Source organism: Strix aluco, chromosome 8 (genome assembly GCF_031877795.1).
Source record: "Strix aluco isolate bStrAlu1 chromosome 8, bStrAlu1.hap1, whole genome shotgun sequence".
NCBI classification, from domain to species: Eukaryota; Metazoa; Chordata; class Aves; order Strigiformes; family Strigidae; genus Strix; species Strix aluco.
The window spans coordinates 3872598-3889660 of record NC_133938.1 but is presented as its reverse complement, the minus strand read 5'-3'; the positions used below and the strand labels follow the sequence as shown (position 1 = coordinate 3889660).

The window sequence follows — 17063 nt, the reverse complement described above, 5'->3', positions numbered from 1 at the left end:
CCCAAGGGATACACATTTCCAAGTAGAGGACAAATCAAAAACACAGAACAGAACACAAATTAGCCAAATAGAATGGCTAAGTGGTTGAAACAAATGGTTTTAGGATCACTGAGTAAGGACCATGACCTCCTTTTGCATCAGTCAAGGCAACTGTGAAACTTTGTGAAAGAAGCTCACCACAAAACAGATGCTGGGCTATCTTAGGTAAATAAATTACCAAAAAACAATAATAAAAAACTCCCCTACACATTTTACAAAGCACAGCTGTGTAAATATTGCATGAGACAGGGGAGAGGGGGAGAGATGTAACATACACCCTTTTTTATGCAGACGTTCTGCTCTGGGCACTGTTTATTAACATTCCCAGTACAACCATCACTCCACTGCGTAGCACACAGTGCAGCTACTGTACTCCGTGCACACGTTTTGATCTTTGCTTTAGAGGAGAAAACGGGCTTTATTTTAAAGGAAACATTTTCACCCAAAGTTAAAATGTGCAATAAGAGGTGTTAGGGGACAGAGAGAAGATGGTGCAGGACTGGGAACAGGAAGCAGACTGTATTGCATCTTTTTTTCATTTCCTTTCCCACACTGTGTCTGCCACACTGACTCTAGACGTTCTCCTGGTTCTGCACAAAGTGAGGAGCATTTCATTGAGCTGGATATCTACTGCAATTTTCCTGTTTCTCAGCTGCCAGGCACAGCACATTCCAGCCTACAAAAACTGTGGATCTGCCCACAGAGAAGAAAAAATGGCTCTTCTCAACTAGACTGAAGGCTCACCTAGCCCAGTACGCTGTCTCTGACAAGAGCTGGTAGTGGACACTTAAGGAAAGAATACAACATCAGGACAGGCATCCAGTGATGCTTTTCAGAGTACAGCCTCACAGATTTTGGCAGCAAACAGCTTGGGCTCATAAGCCAGAGGCTCTGTTTGCATCTTTGTGTTTGACAGCCTTCAGTGGACTTTTCTCTCAGAGATGTGCTCAGATGTTTTTAACTCAATCTTTATTTCGGCCTCCACAACATCCCATGGCAGTGAGTTCCAGTTTTACTTGGTGCTGCGTAAGGAAGAACCACTTCTTTTGTCTGTTGCCTGATCACTTTGCTTGATGCTCCGTAGTGGGTTTTTTTTACTGCCAGAAGTAGTGAATAAATCATTCCCTGGTTACTTTCTTTCAAGTTAAGTGCTGCCCCAACACTTTGACCGCAGCAGTCAGTGAGCATAGGAAAGCAGAGAAATCTGTCTGGCAGCCTGTTAGCTCAGGTAACAATTTGGCTGAGTGGCTGCAGAGCCATTCTATACCTCCAGGAATGTATATGTGCTGTGATAGCAGCTGTGTTGTTCACCCAAAGTGGGTAGTCTGTAACCTTGACCCATAACCCCAGAGCTTACAGCAGGAATGCAGTGCTACCCCATACAGCCAAGCCCTGCTGGAGGGACTAAGGACACTGCAGCCTAAATAAGGGATGCTGTTTAAGTACTCTCAATTTTCTTTCATTTTCCAGCTCCACAGAGACTTAAAATACAGCAGTGTCTTCATCTAGTGTGTATACTGGCTACAGCTTTATTCTGATTTCACTGCTGTCTTGCTCAAAGGAGAGCAGGTAATCTATAGCATCCTCCACCTCTGCTTGCTCACACCGCTCTTGCACAGCCCTAGTGAGATCATCCTTTCTGCTATTCCCTTACATCAATGGTTGCTACTATTTTTAGTGTGATATACACCAAAAAGCATAACATAAGAGATCTTGTGGCTAAAATTAGCCAGAAAATTATAGGCTGTTTTACTGTTTTGTGCATAGTCTTCATTTGCCTCGCTGGGATTTTCGTGCAGATCTTTGAACCCCCAGAAACCAACAAAGAGATGGTACCTGCAGTCTTCATGTCCAAGAGCAGTACTCTTGGAAAGAACGGGACTATTTTATATCAGCACGGGCTGGAGGCAAAGTCTTAGGTTCCACTAGAGGAGGGAAATACATTTTGTTTTAAAAGTGGGGATTTACAGTCAATGAGATTTGAAAAATACAAATGTATGGACTTTCTTTGTACTTAGTGTAACATCCCGTTTTATTACAGCAGCCCACGCAGGAGTATTATCTGTGATGCAGTACGCTAATGCACTACCTTGCTCCGAACAGGAGAAAGCACTTTGGATGTAGTCCAGATTTAACCCTGTCATAGGGATTGCCTTTACTGTCAACCGAAATAACAGCAAATGAAAGTAAAGCATCATCCTGACTCTTCCTCTGAACTTGGCCAATCCTAGGTGTGGGGTGCATCTTTGAAGCAACGGTCATTCCCACTTGTTTCATGACTCCTCTGCCTCACTCTGCCCTTTCAGTCCTTACAACCTACATCTCTTTTCCATTCCTTGAGTGAATACTGCTCAGCCACACCTAACCTAAACATGCTGTGCAAGGAGCTGCTTCTGACTGTCGAAGTAAAGGTTTGACATCTGACATCAAATTGATTCCTGAAAAGAGTCCTGTCATCCAGGCAGAATTGCAAATTCTGGCCATTTGGAGATTTTAAAAATTAAAAGATCCCCCAAACAGCTGTACTTCTTATGCAAATCCCTAGCCAAATGGGAACTTGTAGGTACTAAACAAATTGTTTGCCCTCTGTTAAAAAATGATCACCTAGAAACCCAGTAATTTGGGGGAAACAGGTTTTAAGAGGGCAAAGATGTCTTACAAACAACATTTCTCCCATGTCCTGTGGACTATTGCGCTATTATGATTTTACAGTGCTATTTCTCTTGCTTTTGCCAAGAAAGGTTGGACCAGATGATCCTTGGGGTCCCTTCCAACCTGGTATTCTACGATTCTATGATTCTGTGATTCTCTACTTTTGCAGGATTTTTCTCTTTAATGTTAAGTGGAAAACCCTGAACAAAAACTGGCACTTAATGCAGAGTAAACAGTGGCAGTGACTGAATAGAAACCTGATGTCAAATATACAATCACCCTGGGAAAGTGAAAATCCATTGCTTTCTCATCTCTTCCAGTTGTTGCCTTCTTAAGTGTATTATTCATAAAATTAGCGATTTAAAAATGCATAGAAACATTATTTTTTATATTCATAGCGTCACTTTAAAAAAAAATGGTTAAAAATCGATTTGCTGGCCTCTTGGGGAAATGCTGTAATGTTTTTGGCTGTCTCCTACTTTCTGCTGCCAGCTAAAAGTACCATCTGGCTTGTTTAGGGCCCTTTTCCATATCAGGTGCTTCCAAAATTCTCCCCAACCAGAGGATTGTTTCATTGGGTTGCTTTGCCTGCTGAGGCATGTGTCCTGGGCTGGGAATCCTACTGCTTCTGTTCCCTGCCATCTTGCTGACGGTGGTGTGTGTATGTTTGGGCACAGATCTTGCTGCCTCTCTCCCGAGGACATTTGCATCATTGTCAGCTGCACATATTAAATTGATATGCAGGGCTCAGAAACATGTATCCCGTCTTTTGTCCCTTTGTTTGTGCAATTGTTGTGGTTTTAATTCTTCTTTGACACCTGGAATATCACAAAGCTGCTGATAATCTGTTGGCTACTAAGGGAAATGACATTGATAGAAGGATAATGTGTGTCAGACTTATATCTAGATAATTGCAGACACACCCCGAACCCTCACAGCTCAGGGAATGAATATCCTAAATTCATTATTAATTTGGAGAGTCATATGTGGCAATTGGCTGCGGTGTCATCCTCTCACTGCAAGAGTCACTTGCAAGGGATTTTAAAAGACAGTTTTGGTTAATTCTGCATTGCTGTGTCGAGTTATGCCTAATATGAGTCAATTTTGGTATGTTCTTGCTGCCATTTCGTGGCAGTGTGAGGAGCTGTAACAAAATGGGGTTGATGTCCTAACTCCACACTGAAGGAAGCTTCCCATGTGCCTTCGCCTGCACAGGCATAAGATACCAAGAAGATGAGGACTGATGCACTATACGTGGTACCAGTTGACGGTGACACCTCCTCCTCAGGAATCTTTGTTTTTCAAATTTGCTGTTTTACTTAGAAATAGAAATCTACCCCTCAAAGGATTTATGAGTAGATTTGAAGTATTGTAGTTGCTAAGTATAGACTTTTGATGTGATCATATGGAAAGACGGAGCATGTTTTGAAATAGATACTGCCGTAAGCTGTCTTGTCCTATTTCTAAAATGATCTGTGCCATACGCTGCTGACTTTTCCTGTCCATCCATTAAAAAGTGAATTATGAAGAGTGCTGAGACAAACAGATAGTAGTTTAACCTTGTTAGTAAATATCAGGTAGCTGATATATACTGCTAGAATGTTACATCACAGCCTTTCTCTTCAATATAGGTTTATGAAATTATCTTGTTACTATATAAACTGCCTTTGCTGTGTACATTCTTCCAGAGGTTTATTGTTCTTTGTGTGTTGGCACAGTAGCATGACTCTGAAGAGTCAGTTCACGATGCGGTGAATTTTAAAGACTTGGGAGATGGCCATATCTATTTTTCAGCAAAGGAATGAAAGCTTCTTTTTTTTTTTTTTCCCTAAGGTATTAAAAGTTTCAAAAGATGTGCTGAAATGAAAAGGAAATAATAACTAGAGACAGGATGGGAAGTAGTGCCTCAGAGTACTGACTTTGTTTCTTTGCTTGTTTCCCCCAAAATCTTAATATTTTAAGTACAAGTTAATATTTTAAATCAAATAAACCTGTTTTGTGAACTAGTAAGATACTTGAACTATATCACACATTATTCATTTATTTTTGTGTGAGTGCAATAAAAATTTTACAAGCTGTAATCTTGTTCTTTTAATAGAGAGAAAACTATGCAGAATATGTTGCTTAGAGTATTAGATAAGCTACAGTGTGTTAATCAAATATTTTTGTGATATGAGGGCAGTTGAGAAAACAGTACAATTTTTGCTAATGGCACTGGTAAGTAAACGGATCTATCATTACATTGTCATGAAAAGTGACATTGAGCAGAAACACCCTGCCAATCCCTAGAAGATAAGTATTTAATGTAATTAGACAGACACTGTCTCCTTTGTTGAATGTAGCATTAATCACCCAGAGAAGTCCAACTTTATATGAAATGGCTTTTTCTGATATGTCTTTGTATTAGAAAGCTTCTTACATGGTTTTGTCATGATGATATATTTGAAAATATGACTGCTATAGCTATATGGTTTTCCTCATGACATATCTTGCTGTTCTGTGTTCCATAATATTATTTCTTTTATTTAGCAATGTTACATTATATAGTCGTGACTTGTTTCTAAGTCTAGAAACCTACATGCATTTGGAGCTGAACCTCTTTGAAACAGTTAATGCATTCAACTTATGAAATATAAAAGAAACACAAATAGTTTCCATTATGTTCTTCAATTCTTCCTATGTGGTGTTAGCACAGGTTCATTGTTATGGCATAAGCAAAATGTTTCTTGCCTCAAATGCTAGTTCATAATATCACACAAAAAAATAACTTCTTTCTAGGAAAATCTCATTGTTAAATTGATGAAAAATTTTGCCCCCTTCCAGAATTCATTGGCACTACATTTTTTTTTTTTTTTTCCTCCTCTGTTGCTTGTAATTTGTACTGTGAAATGCTGTCTGGTTATGAACTGGTATCAACTTGAATCAGGGCACAGCTGTGTCTTCCCACCTTCTCAGTGGGCTGAGGGCTTTGAAGGGAAAGAATAGGGTTTAGTCAAAGATGACAGCGGACTTCACCGAGTAACAGGTGGAGGTCAAGTCGGTTTATTTGTTGGGATGAACAGAGTGCAGAGATGAAAAATCTTTGCCATAATAAGGTTTAGGAAGAAAATGCTGACTAGTCTAAGCTTTGATTCCAGCTGACAGATCCTTTTCTAGTGTTCATTACTTGATTTCACAGTTCAGGCAATTTTAAGAGGCTTAAAATTATATTTCTGCTCTCCTCTATAAAACTTTTCGATCACTTTCTAATTTTTGCTCTAAGTAAAGTTATAGGGACTCCCTAATATATCACTCCTGCCTTTAGACTCTTGCAAAGTCAAGATGCCATCAAAAATGTAAGGATAAGCTTTTTTTTAGACCCCTACTTTTACTGGTTCTTTTTATAAATGAAGTAAAAATTTCACACATAGGCACCAATTTGATTAGAAAATTAAAACTTCAGAAAAACTCCCATGAAAAGTGGATAGTAAAATAAGCACGATGCTTAAGAAGTCACTGTTCTTGTCTGGGTGTAGGGGATTTTTATGTTACTGGTAGCAGCATTAATGAAGCTACACCACCGCAGCGTGCTAAGTTTCAATCACCAAGTGCCGGTGAGCCATGCTCCATCCTGAAAGGGAGTCACAGCAAGACCCCAGATAATCAGAGCAGAACGTCCTGACATTGTGTGGCAGTGCTGGGACTTCGATGACCTGTCGGCATCGTTGCATATCAATGCAGCATCACAAAGGGATTTCAGAGGGCTGAGCTGCGAGTGTGCGAATCTCTCCTAGGTTAGCCTCCTGCCCTTCCCCTGTGCCAGCTGCTGGGAGGGGAAGGTAGGCATTTCTCCTTTCCCGCCCTTTTTCTTCCACCACCACCACCACCACCACCTGCTTCCTACCTGCTGGAGTGGGCAGAATAGGAGTATCTTTAGCCATTTGCTAAAATCTTCCCCCTCAGACTTTCTATTACTTCTGCATTCATTCTTTGCAGGAAGAGGAAACTCACTGGTCAAACCCTTGGACACCAGAATAGTTGCATGCAGTTTCCCAGGGAGCCAGATAGCTCTAAAGCTTCCCAGTGAGTGACAGTTTCTCTCTTCTATTCTTCTGAAACATGTGTTTTACACATATACTGAAAAATGTTAATATCAATTTACAGCCAGATTCTTGCTTTTTTTTAAAAAAATATATATATATATAAAATCTCCCAAGTATATACACTTAGAGCACCTCAGCACACATGTCACTTTTTTACGTAGGAAAAAGTGTTGGATGCTCTTATACACATAACATCATTGGGCTTGAAAGCTGTTAGCTCATTCAGAGTTAGTGGCAAGAACACTGGACTTGCCAGCACCAAACTGTGAAACCTCTTTTGTGTGACTAGTAGAAATCTTATGGGGGTAGAAATCCAAAAAAGGGGAGGAGGGGGGTGTAAATCTGTGCATTTGGATTCGAGTATCTTCAATACCATGATTTCAACTTTGTCCTAGAAGTCCTTGAATCACAAATCATTGGCGGCTGGGAGAGTATTTTGGAGAATTATCACTGTATGCTTTCCCTGGTCTTTTACTCTTTTCTAGGCATCCATTAGTTACCACTGTCAGAGAGAGGATACTGGGCTAGGTGGATCCCTGTAATCTGATTTGGCATGGCTATTTTTCTGTGTTCCTAAGCTCATGAGATCAAGTTATGTAGGATTATTTCATAATGCCAGAGCAGCAGTTTCTGAGGTTCGACAAAGCTATCTAGCAAAGTGTCTAATAAAAGAAAAATCCTGTCCCATACTGTAGCTTTCTTGGTCCAGTGAAGCAGCATCCTCATGCATACAAATCTTGTAAAGTTGCTTCTGATAGCTCCCTCTGTCCTTTCATTTTTGTAAGCTGAAGTGCCATTTTCCTTTTTACAGCTTAATTGAACCTAAATGCACCCATTTTCTGCAATGTCGTATTTTGGTAATTTTACTATTTGCTTGTAAGTTTTCCCTTAAGCAAACTGAAAGCTTCCCCTTTATCACTTCACTGGGCCAAGATTTCACACAGTATCCTGCTTGCTACAAAATATGATAGTGTTCTCTCTCACCTTGTTTCTTTTTTCTTCTTTTACTTTCTTTTATAAAATTAGGATATCTAAGAAACCCCGAACACCGTGGAGCACTACATGGTGGGTGTGCTTATTCAAACAATGCCAATGCTCTTGTTCTCGGTGCATAGACATTTTGTGTTGGTTGGGGGGATGTACCAGGTGTCCCTCTCGTGTGGGTTCTGGGGTGTCTAGTAAGGAGAGAGCTCGTGCCGAGCACTTTGCCAGAGTGACAGCACTGGAGGGAGCACTTACATGTTACCTCTGCCCTTCCCATGCCTGTTTTCATGAAACTTGCAGGGACTTTTCCCCTGCGAGCCCTCTGCCTCTCTGTCAGATGTCTCTTAAATTGCTCAGTAGATGAGAGAGGTGTTGGGCAGATCACAGAAGCAGACCTGCAGGCGGCATGGTCATACACGGCTCCTCTGGAAGCGATGCCAAAGCCAGACTGCTGTGCTCTGCCTTCTCTGCAATGGGAACATTTTATTTTTTCCAGGGGGGTTCTTTGTTCCTCCCAGAATCCTAAAGCCATTGGGAATGCGGAAAAATGAGGCTGATTTCACCTATCTGGTATCACCTGCCTGAGAGGCGATCTGTTGGAAAGCAGTTTAAGTCTCTGCTGCCTGGGAGCTGCCAAGCCTTCCCCAGGAGCTGCCGGTGGCAGGTCCACGGTGCCATGCCAGCGGGCACTCACCAGCGTACAACTGGCAATGGGCACTTTCCAGTCAAAGAGCACAGCAGCTGTAGGTCAGCTACAAATTATTTTTTGTGTTACGGAGAAATGAGATGACTGTTCAGTCCTGTGACTGTCAAACCCAGGCAGTCATATGGTAAAAATACCAAGAACCACTGGATAGCAATACATAACAGTTCCATGAGTACACTCTTGACCTGTCAAATTATAAATCCATTTCAGTTTGGTACGATGCACATGAATTCAGTTTGCAACTCTGTCTTTCTTTGGAATAATGTATAAACTCTTCACCTCAAATTGTGCAGAAATCAGGTGACTTTACAGTACATGGTAAATTACCTGAGTTATTTTCAATCCTGACCACAGCTCTTTTATTAATTGAAACATATGTTCAATGGCAGTGTATACTGATTAAGTCTTCAAAACCAATATTAACACCAAACTTAGTCTTGTCATCATAAAAGTCATTTAAAAACATTACCATGCAGTAACTGAGGTCACAGGTCGAAAAAATCTACATATTTACCCATCTCCATCTCATGCCTTTGGCGTTTGGCAGCCATCATTATTAAATATAGACTGGATAACCAGTGATCTTTTGATGACATGCAAATAATCAGCAAATGATTTCTGAGAAAATAAATTTAAAAAAAAAAAAAAAAAAGAAGATTTGACTCCATCCTCTCCAGTTACTAAAATTCCCTTTAGTATCACTTGCAATTTAGCATCCATATGCATCTCAGGAAGATATAGTTGAAACATAAATCTATTCTGGGTCTTTTACTTGCAAAAATATCATACCTCAGCTATAATCATATGCAAAGACTTTTTAGAGGGCTTTGTAAATGCCATCCAAATTTATGATGGCATTTTTTGCCTTACAGCTATAGATGTTCCATCCCCAAAGCACCCACATAAAGGTATATTCTCCTATGGATGGCTGCAGTTTGTCCCTGCTGCTATATCTAATCTGCCAAGTATGCTGAAAAACTCTCAAATAACATTTGAAATGAAACAAATGTAGTCATGAATTTTAGATGAGATGTCTAAAGACGTCATTAGAAAATTTTTTTTATTCTTATTACAATATATATTTATACAATGCAAAATTATACTGAAACTAAATCAAAGGGAAATCAAAGGGAAAACTGAACTGTTATCTTGCTTTTTATTACACTTCTTATTAACGTTTTTAAATATAAAACTCATGAAATTATATTTTGAAGAAATTGGTAATATGTCGAGTACTAGTTTATTGGTTACTGAAAGAACCACTTGGGTGACAAAGCAGGAATGAAGGCTAACTTAAGAGATCTAAACCAATGCAGATGATGCTGTAAACATAGATACAAACAGATAAAGTAATACATTCTGCGGGAAGATTGCATCAGACAATTTAAGGCAGATTTTAATGGGGTAGGATTTTAAAATAATGGTGAATATTGCAGTACTTGGTTTTATGATTCTGTAGGCAAGATTTTCCATCAGTATAAACTCATATTTCTCCTTTGTAAACGGAGCAGTGCTCATTTACAAAGGAGAAATTTCAACCTTCTTTTTCCTCAGTGACATCAGAATTTTGATTCTAACTTGAATTATCATTTTTGGCTAAAAATTGCTGAGGAGTCCAAAAGCATTTAAAACCTAAAGCCATTGAATCCATTTAATGCGCCTTTGGCACCTCTCTCTCTCTCAGTCCTTTTTGAACATTCTGGTCCTCATTTTAATCAATCTCTTTTTATTAAGTTCTTTGGCTCATTTACTTGTACGTGCATTTGCTTTATTTTATTTGGAACATTTCTTTTGTAGTGTCTTGAAAAAGAGTTGTGACATTTCTTTTGGATAGCTTCTTAAGTATCTGGCAGTCACCTATGATACGATGTTGATGGGTACGGATAGATTAGCTCTGTTTTCCTGATGATCTGTCAGATGTCGAGTTCTGAGGAAACTGGTTGTGTGTGTTGGTGATGCATATGCAGTAGTTTGATAAGTGGATAGAGGGGGAGCTTTCATTTTTCTTCTGTGAAATCACTGTTTATTAAGCTGGATTTAGTCTTGTGAAGCGAGGTACTCACTGGCAGGTAGTTAATCAGTGATCATGGTAACTCAGAATGCGACCAGGGGAGCAAGTATCCATTCAGAACGTAGCAACTAAAGAGCACTTCATTAGGATGAGTGATTTCCATCTGTGTTGTATTTTGTGTATACTGGAGCAACTAATACAGTAAACTGATGGATGGCAGTTAGTGTGATCATATCTCAGCTGATGACAAATAAAGTTTGCTCAGCACTAAGTAGAACAGACTTACTATGACTGACAGTAGTATAGCCATCAAAATTTCAAGAAGCTTGAAATTAAGAATTCCCCAGGAAAAAAAAAAAAAAAAAAACAACAACAAAAAAAAAAATAAAAAAACAAAAAACCAAACCAAAAAACCCCAAACAAAAAAACCAGCTGATCAGCATTTCTGTTGATACTGATTTCAGTGAAATTGCTGGGAAAATTTGCACAGGAGGATGAAAATTCCTTGAAAAATTCTTCCCATATATGAGTTTTTTCCTCAACAGCCAACTTGTTTTTCCGCATCATCTATTTGTTCTGCATGTTGTTGAGTTCATGGTCCACCTGGTAATATCTGAGCTTCCGTGATTCCTTTTCATAGCGTCCCTTGAGAATGAAGACCCAGACCATATTTCATTCATAGCTTTTGTTATGAAATCTCCATCAAGAGTCTAGTGGCAGAGAGCTACTGGGAATATTGGGGTAATTATCCAAAAGTCATCTTTGGAGATGAATACTAGCTGGTCTACCAACGTAGCTAACTTGAGATGGAGTTATTGTTTAAGATGTGTGCAGTCAGAATAATGTTAGCATTAATCAAGTGAAATTGAATGTATATACAGATACAGTTACAGATATAGCTATAGATTTGGAGAGAAGGGGAATTGTTCTCCTCTTACACTGCTGTGACTCCATTCACTCCATCAAAGTTAATCCCGATTTCAGTACCTCTGTTAGTAAGGCGCATAGGTATATGGAAAATAGGTTCATAGATATTTATTTGTTCTGGGAAGGATTTGTGCATTCAACTCTCACGCATCATTTTCTGGTCCATTTAAATATATACCAGCCTCATACATGAAAATTTGAAGATCTTTAGCTGTACTCAAGGAAGACTCTTATGTGGTGCATTTCTAGTACTGGCAAATATAAGGAGGTAGAGGAATTAAACCATCACAATGCTCCAGTGCCCCTTAGAAGATGAGGAACATGAAGTATTCCTGTGCATTCACTGATTAAACTTGGGCTGGAGGTTTGCGAAGTGCAGAGTTTTGGAAAGTCTTACTGCGGGACTTCAACATCCGGCCAATGGCTCCAGTAACCAGAGTCTCTCAAGGACAAGGATCCCATTTACGCTTGCATTATGCATTGAGCAGAAGGGTGTGATGCATGATGTGGAATGAACAAAATAACTTGTGTGTTTAGGGAAATGCCAAATTAATGAAAATTCAGAAAGCTCTAATGTTGAAAAGGCACATGAATTCCTTGATAGAAATATAATGCTGCTAACAGTTTCAAGATTATTGTTGTCTGAATTTTCTGCTTATTGTGTACTGCAATTAAAATTCTTTTCAACTGAAAAACCAATGTCAAATTAATATTTCCTTTTGGAAAAAAATACGAAAGTACACATCTTGTTCCATTTAGCACCATCATGGTCTTTGATCTGGTTCCCTCTGTCCAGTGAAAAAAATGGATTCATGTTAGTGAGAACAGGCTAAGACCATATATGTTTGGCATACATATACTTATAGAATCACATGAACACAAGTACAGTGAGTTAAAGTAACACACCCACTCAGACTTCCATCTGTGTTTTATGCCACAAATCCCTTTATTTTCTTTTTTATTTAGCAATTAACTTTTCCATTTATTCTGTAGTTAAAAGCTGCCATAAGATGAAAATAGACTAAGTCTGATTTTCTTCTCTTGCACTCTAAATAACATTCAGAGGAGACTCAGACCTGAATTACGAAATCCGTGTTTCCTAAAAGTGCCAGGTGTGACTGTGATTTGGACAACAGTCCTATACACAGAATAGTAAGAAACACTTTTAAACCCCACCTGGGTTACCCAGCCGTTGTGTTCTGGCTGTTCTTGTTTATTCCTTGCTTGGAGCAGATGGATAGAAAGAGGCAGGGAACGGGGAGGATCCTTGGCTTCATTCCCTATTCACCGGCCAGCGCAGCTGAGACGGGTTGGGGGATATTGTAATTTGTTGCTGCCCTGCACCAGAGAGGAGACAGAGGAGAGTCGGGACTCAGAGGTGTCCTTACGAGTTGGCACTACCCCATCCTTGGGGCCATGTGAAGTGCTGAAATCTGATCTTCAGTGCAGTGGTCCCCAATATTCATTAGCTCTTGGGAACAATGCTGAGGAAAGCCGTGCAAGGCAGCAGCATCCTCTCTGGGTTCTGCCCAGGGTAGCTTCAGTTTTTAACTTTTTAATTTCCTGCATCCCTGAGCAACACAGGAGGGGAACCTGCGGACTGGGGACCACTAAATGTGTTAAAACTCATTAGGTATGAAACAGAAGACCTTTAAAACTAGCCAAGAGTCTCAAACATGGGTGCCAAAAATTAAACACCTAATTCCTTATTTAGTCATTTATCTTAGTTCCGGCCTCACAGTTGTTAATATACACCATGCCATCTCATAGGTGGCCTGATTTTCATAGGCACCGGGCACCTACAATACTAACTCAAGTGTTGAGACTGCTTACCTAAGAGTGAGACTTGCAGTATCAGATTCAAATTTTTCTGGGTGATTAAACCAGAGTTCCCTCGCTCTCGCTCTCAGTTCCTGAAAGGAGCTTCGATAGAATGACCAGCATTGTAACATATGGCTTAGCAAGGGGGAAAAAAAAGAAAATGAGTATTAGAAATGGATGGACTAAAGAATACGCAGGATATATCAGGCACATTAACCAAACATATGGTGCTAAATGAGATATTTTTTTTAAATTGCAAAAAAATTGACATTCCTGGCAGTCTCAAGGATAATGTGACATGGCTGTGATAAATTTAGAAGAATGGGACATATTTTGGCTTGTTCTTGGAAACCTTTTTCTTGCATGCCGACTGTATTTCTTCTTTTATTAACCCATTCAAAGAATGTTTGAATTTTGCTGCTAGAGCACCATGCTAGCGCAACATAAAATGTGAATGATGCTAATTGCTTTGCACTGCCTAACTTTCTGTCATACCCTCCCCTCTTAAAGGACAAAACATGCTCTGGAAATGAGCTGGCAAGCTCATCTTACTCTTTCTCTTGGTCAATATTAAGTGATGTAATTAAGCTCCTGTTTGCATATTCTTCTGAACTAGGAAGCAGCCATTTTTTTCTTGAGATCTGATGGATATGATCACTCAGAATAAAATGTGTCATTACAAACCTCAAACAAAATAAAAACATGGTGGAGTTGGACTGTTCCAAACCAATACATTTCAGAATATCCTGAAATAAAAAAAAAAAAAAAAACAAAAACACAAAGTAGTGATAATAATGGCAATCAGAATGATGATAACATATAACAAAAGTAGGAACCGATTACCAGTGCTTCAGTTTGTCTTTCTACTCAGTTTTACAACAGTCTTACATTAAAATCTCTATTTTCACATGAAAACAGCTGCCTTGACCTTATAAAATCCATCCCCCTATGAACATGACACTGCTCAGCACTGCCACAGTGCAAGGTCATTCAATCAGCTTTGTTGTAGCTCCTCAAGTTCCAGTGTTTGGACACAGTCACATGAACTTGCTACAGCTTTAAACCATATTCCAGTGTTCTCTCTGCCCCTTCTTCCTACTATGGTTTAGATGAGTCAAACAGGTTTTTTAGCACAGGATTAAAAGAATAGCTTCTATGCTTTCTCAGAAGCTTTACTATCTTTCCCATAACCCTGAAGAGGGTATGCAGCTCGAGGATATGGGGGAGAGCAGGGAGTTCATGAGCCAGCAGAACCATACAGCACATAGACATAGAGATAGAACTCCTTCCACGACCTCTGTGGCTTGCCCAGGACACTGGTACTCATGTCCCCTCCTGGATCCCTGCTCATGGGCTGCACAACCGTCAGCCGTGTGCGGGGCCTTGTGCCTCCACACAAGATTGCTGCACGGCCTTGCAGTCAGAGCAGCACATGAGCAGGCCTGTTTGACGGTGCTAATCCCCATGCATAAATAGTCGCTTGTTCTGTCCATGGTACTTCGCACTTAGAGGGATGGAGGCTGCTGTTAAAACCTTCCAGGGGGGCAAACCTAGCCCCTTCCACAGCCCAGCACAGGGGACATGTACCCACAGCCTTGCTGTCAGCTGTGTAGTTTCTCTACCCCTCCCCAAGCACAAATATTGCCACTGACCCTTGACTTTATGTTTAAGGCTGGGGTTGACACTCATTGGGTGTTTCCATCCCTAGTTCCTCCATCATAAGGAAATGCCGGGTCAACGGCACCGTTACTTCTTTTGAATATCTTGTCCTGAACATGGACACTCAAACACAAAGCAGTAACTAAGTTACATCCCAGCATCACATTTGAGCAGAAATTCAGCAGGTTGCACTGGGATATTTCACCTTAGTTCAGTCTCCTTTTCTCTCTTACCCCCAAACTGAACCGTCTCGTTTTGCTTTTGTCCCTACTCCAAAGTCCTTAAAACCAATATGAAAAAAAAACAACCCAGTATTTTTCTTGCACAATAGTCTGTCAGTTTAAAACTTTTATTTTTAAAAGATTAAGTATGTAACCTTTCTTGCTATGAGGAAAAAGCCACCACAACAGGAAACCCTTGTAGCAAACAGTTTTGAAACAGAAAGCTGCAAGTACAACACTGGAACTCTAACCATTCCCTTACTTTATTTAACTTTTTGAAATATAAACTGCAAAACCTCACTGAAACCATTAAGACCCCAGCAGTGCAGCGTATAAAGTACAAGAAGGCTCCTGCATATTACAATCAACATCCCAGGGACTATAAAACTAGTGTTATTAAATATAAAGTTAATAATATTGTCCAGAGATAATATTGTCCAGGCCTCTCTCTTTACTTTTTAACAATTAAATTCTATAAAATACAGAGTTGAAAGTAAGGTTGAATGACTTCGCTAGTGGAAGTTCAACTTCCCCATTATCTGATATTTTCCTTTTGCACCTGAAAACTCAACTATTCTACACCTTTGTTTTGCTATATCCCTATGGATATGCAAAATGTCTGATGTACTGTATATACTGGAAATTATGTGTTTTCTAAGTATGTGCAGATAATCAGAATACCCATATGCCTCTAGAACTATAAAAATGTAGAGAATAATACAGTCACACATACATGTTCTTCATCTATACGCTGTAATATTCTTTTATCCAAGCATAAATCATACGCAGAAAGGCTTGGATCTAAAGAGCCTATTGCAATATATTCATTCCGCTAATTTCTTTGGTGCCACGGGCTTGATATGGTATCAACAGGAGTTATTCTTACACAGTATAACAAACCGGTCACATTAGCATTACACCGTTTCTGCCTGTCCACAGGAGAGGTTTCACCCAATGGCAACTTAACTCTGATTTTCATTGGAAGCCTTTGATATAGTTCAAGGGCATAATAACAACTCTGAAATAATTCCAGTGTGGCTTCTAATATCAAGACACAAATACCATTCACCCTTTAAAAAAAATTTGAAAGCAAAAGGGAACCACATAAATATATTACTTTCAAATACCTTTGAAGTCAAGAGAGTAAGGAGAGACAGAGTTTGAACTCAGAAAACTTCATTCGCTAGTTGTGCCTTGAGTCGTGCAGCACATTTAAAAGATCCATTTGCAATAATCTACTAAACCAGTGAGTGAAAGACAGAACTCATAAAAAGCCTGTAAAAATCCAAATGCTCCAGCTATTACGGATTTCTAAAAATAAAGCAGAGTAGGTTTCAGTACCAATAATAAGCTGCATCTTATCCATATTTCAGATTTAAAAGAAAAATATGGCTGCCTTTCAGTACTCATTGCTCAGAGCAAACCATGGCCACTTCTGCCTCAAAAAAGACCACAAATAAAAGTGAGCTTTCAGCTTGCTGTTGTATTCCGTTTCATTTGTCCTTTAAGTTTATCTAGCTGCTTCTGCACCCACTTTCACAATGCATAGGCTGTCGTTCCATGACCTAGCATTATTAAATTGCACTTATCAATCATTCTTGCCAGGAATGCCATCGCCAACTACATTAAAGAAGTCAGAGAAGTCTGGTTTCAGCAGTCCCTCGCCTTCGCAGACCTCCTCCCTTGGAACGGCTTTCACACAGCACCATCGACCTGTCATTACAGGACCCAGAGGTGAGGCCTAACCCAAGAGACCCCCAGGCAGCTTAAACGTTAGCCATGGCACCCAGTGTCCATCCCAGCGCCTCTCCACGGAAAGTCATCGCCACGTGTGACCCACCCAGTGAGAGGCTGTCCTTCAGAAGCTTGATAACCCGGAGGTTTTAGTTGTCAAGACCTGTGTTTGGTTTTGCTAGGCTGGGCTGTTTGGTAAAACTCCTGATGACCATGCAACAGTGCCT

General features: G+C 39.9%; 1 protein-coding gene across 13 annotated transcripts in view; it reads left to right on the top strand.

Moving 5' to 3' along the window:
• Positions 1-17063, top strand: part of NFIA (nuclear factor I A) — a 253806-nt gene that overhangs the window by 183864 nt on the left and 52879 nt on the right. For 4 of the 13 annotated variants that reach the window (XM_074831872.1, XM_074831873.1, XM_074831875.1 and 1 more), the window contains 3 exons: positions 6667-6753; positions 7800-7838; positions 16708-16836. The exons of 3 other annotated variants lie outside the window; for them this stretch is intronic. In XM_074831872.1, the coding sequence (XP_074687973.1) occupies positions 6667-6753; positions 7800-7838; positions 16708-16836 (255 nt within the window). The remainder of the gene's footprint in view (positions 1-6666; positions 6754-7799; positions 7839-16707; positions 16837-17063) is intronic. 6 more of the 13 variants (XM_074831884.1, XM_074831879.1, XM_074831877.1 and 3 more) reach the window with 4 other exon arrangements.